Source organism: Egretta garzetta, unplaced genomic scaffold (assembly GCF_000687185.1).
Source record: "Egretta garzetta isolate BGI_Z169 unplaced genomic scaffold, ASM68718v1 scaffold780, whole genome shotgun sequence".
Classification (NCBI taxonomy): domain Eukaryota; kingdom Metazoa; phylum Chordata; class Aves; order Pelecaniformes; family Ardeidae; genus Egretta; species Egretta garzetta.
The window spans coordinates 190,266-192,373 of NW_009258288.1; the positions used below are offsets into that span (position 1 = coordinate 190,266).

General features: G+C 62.3%; 1 protein-coding gene across 1 annotated transcript in view; it reads left to right on the forward strand.

The window, feature by feature from the left end:
- FAAP100 (FA core complex associated protein 100) overlaps positions 1-2,108 on the forward strand; it is a gene marked incomplete at its 3' end in the record, with an annotated part of 12,936 nt that overhangs the window by 2,582 nt on the left and 8,246 nt on the right. Inside the window, 3 exon segments of the mRNA XM_035892757.1 lie at positions 4-148; positions 1,120-1,238; positions 1,582-1,850. Coding sequence (XP_035748650.1) covers positions 4-148; positions 1,120-1,238; positions 1,582-1,850 — 533 coding nt within the window.

Sequence of the window (2,108 nt, forward strand, 5' to 3'; positions counted from 1 at the left end):
CAGGGTGGACTCCCTGGCCGGCTTCGGCTGCCCGGTTGGGGGGCTGGTGGCGGGCAAGCCCCGGGTGCTGTGCCACGAGAACGAGATCTACCTCTCCAACGGCAGTGAGTTCGTCTACGTCTATGACCAGGAGGGGAAGGGGCTGAAGGTGAGCAGGGGGGCACTGGGAGGGGGGTCTGGGGCCGCCGTCCCACCGGGGGCGCGTGCTCGCGCGGTGGGACTGTCCCGGGACAGGGCAGAGGCAGGGGGGATGCCAGTCGTATCCCCCCTTCGCTGGTCACCCAGTCTGGGGCTAGGGTCCTTCCTGGGGTCCCTCCATCAGGGTCTCCCATCCATAAACGAACTCCACAAGCAGCACCAGACCCCCCCCTACCCGCCTCTGAGGCCCCTTTTAGGAGCAGGGGATGCTGCCGTCTGGCCCCTCTCCTGAACTTGTGAGACAAAGGCTTAATTAAACCAGAAAGGCTTTTTTTTTCTTCCCTGAGCAAAGTGACATCTCTTTCATTTCTCACCTACAAAGGGTTTTGCTATTGTCTTTGCTGTGACTAACAGCCGTCGTCATGTCGAGTTATACACGGCTTCTTTTTTTAATTTGTTCTTATCATTTCTAAGCAAGCCATCGCTGTAGTATCAGGATTTGCCTCCTACACTGCGCTCCCTCTCAGGAAAGTAGATCATGTACCGGCTTTCTGATTGCTATTTTCCTTTCCCCTTGGGGAAGGTGAGTGACGGGCTGCCTCGTGACCTGCAGCCCTTCTCCCGACCCCCTGCCGCTCCTCGCTGAGGGCGGCTGCCCCTCACACAGGAAAGCCCAGGGGGGCCGTGAGCCACCGTGCTGCCCAGGGATAGATTTATTCCTGGAAATTGCCTATAACCTGCACGTGCAGGAAATAACCGCTTTAACTTGCCATTGCGTTGGGGTTGCCTGGGAGGGAGCATTGCCCAGCGAGCAGCTTCTTCCTTTACTCCGCACGGGTGCGGGCAAGCCGGGCCCTGCCCAACCTGGCAGCGTGGGCACCGTGGCTCCCTCCCGCTCGCACCTGCGCCAAGCAGCCCCCTCCCCGCCGCCCCCCCTGGGTGCCATAGGAAGGTGACATTTCCTTCTGCTTTTCTACCCAGGCCGTGTACCGGTGCCCCGACCAGGTGTGGCACGTGGAGCTGTTGCCCCAGCCCCGGCAGCTCTACATCCTCTGTGCCCACAGTGGCATTTACTGCGTCTCCCTGGACCAGCAGAGTAGGTGAGCTGGCTGTCACCCTCGGGGACACAAGCCTGGCCTCGGCCAGCCCTGTGCCATCAGCTATGGAGTCCTTGGGCTGCTTCTCAGGGCTGGGGTGCCACGTTGGGCCCTGCCCAGCCCCTGGTTTCTGCCACTGCCCTCTCCCTGCCCGTCCTCCCATAGGTGGGGGAAGCATTGCATGGTTTGTAGCGTACGGGCTCTCTCCGGATCGCTGCTCTTGCAGCAGATGCTAAAAGCTGTGCTGCAGGGAGCTTGTTTCTGAGGGCCAGGGTAAGAGGCGGCCAAGGGAAGCGCTGGCTTCGCCCCACGGCTTGGCTGAGAGCTCTTCCCTGTTTGCTTGAAGGTTAATGGAGCAGACGGATGGCGACGGCCAAGAAAGCAATTGCCCTTCCGGCGTCTTCCCTGTGGACTCAGACGCCTGCATCTTCCCAGACTCCAGCCTGTGCATGTTCACTCTGCTCAACAACTTTGTCATCACCTTGTCCCAGGCTCACGGCAAATGGTGGATGAAACTGCACGAGCTTCCGCACCCCGAGCAGGAGAGTCCCCCGTACCGGCAGGTCAGCGAGGTGGGCTTCTGCCCCGGCCCCCAGCCCGGGGACGGGGGGGAGGGCTGACTCCCGTCCCCGTGCCCCCAGGCTGGCACCGCGTCCCTCCCGGCACCATGGCGCACGTGGGCCACAGGGTGGACTACCTGGCCGGCTTCTGCTGCCCGGTTGGGGGGCTGGTGGCGGGCAAGCCCCGGGTGCTGTGCCACGAGAACGAGATCTACCTCTCCAACGGCAGTGAGTTCGTCTACGTCTATGACCAGGAGGGGAAGGTGCTGAAGGTGAGCAGGGGGGCACTGGGAGGGGGCCCTGGGGCCGCTGG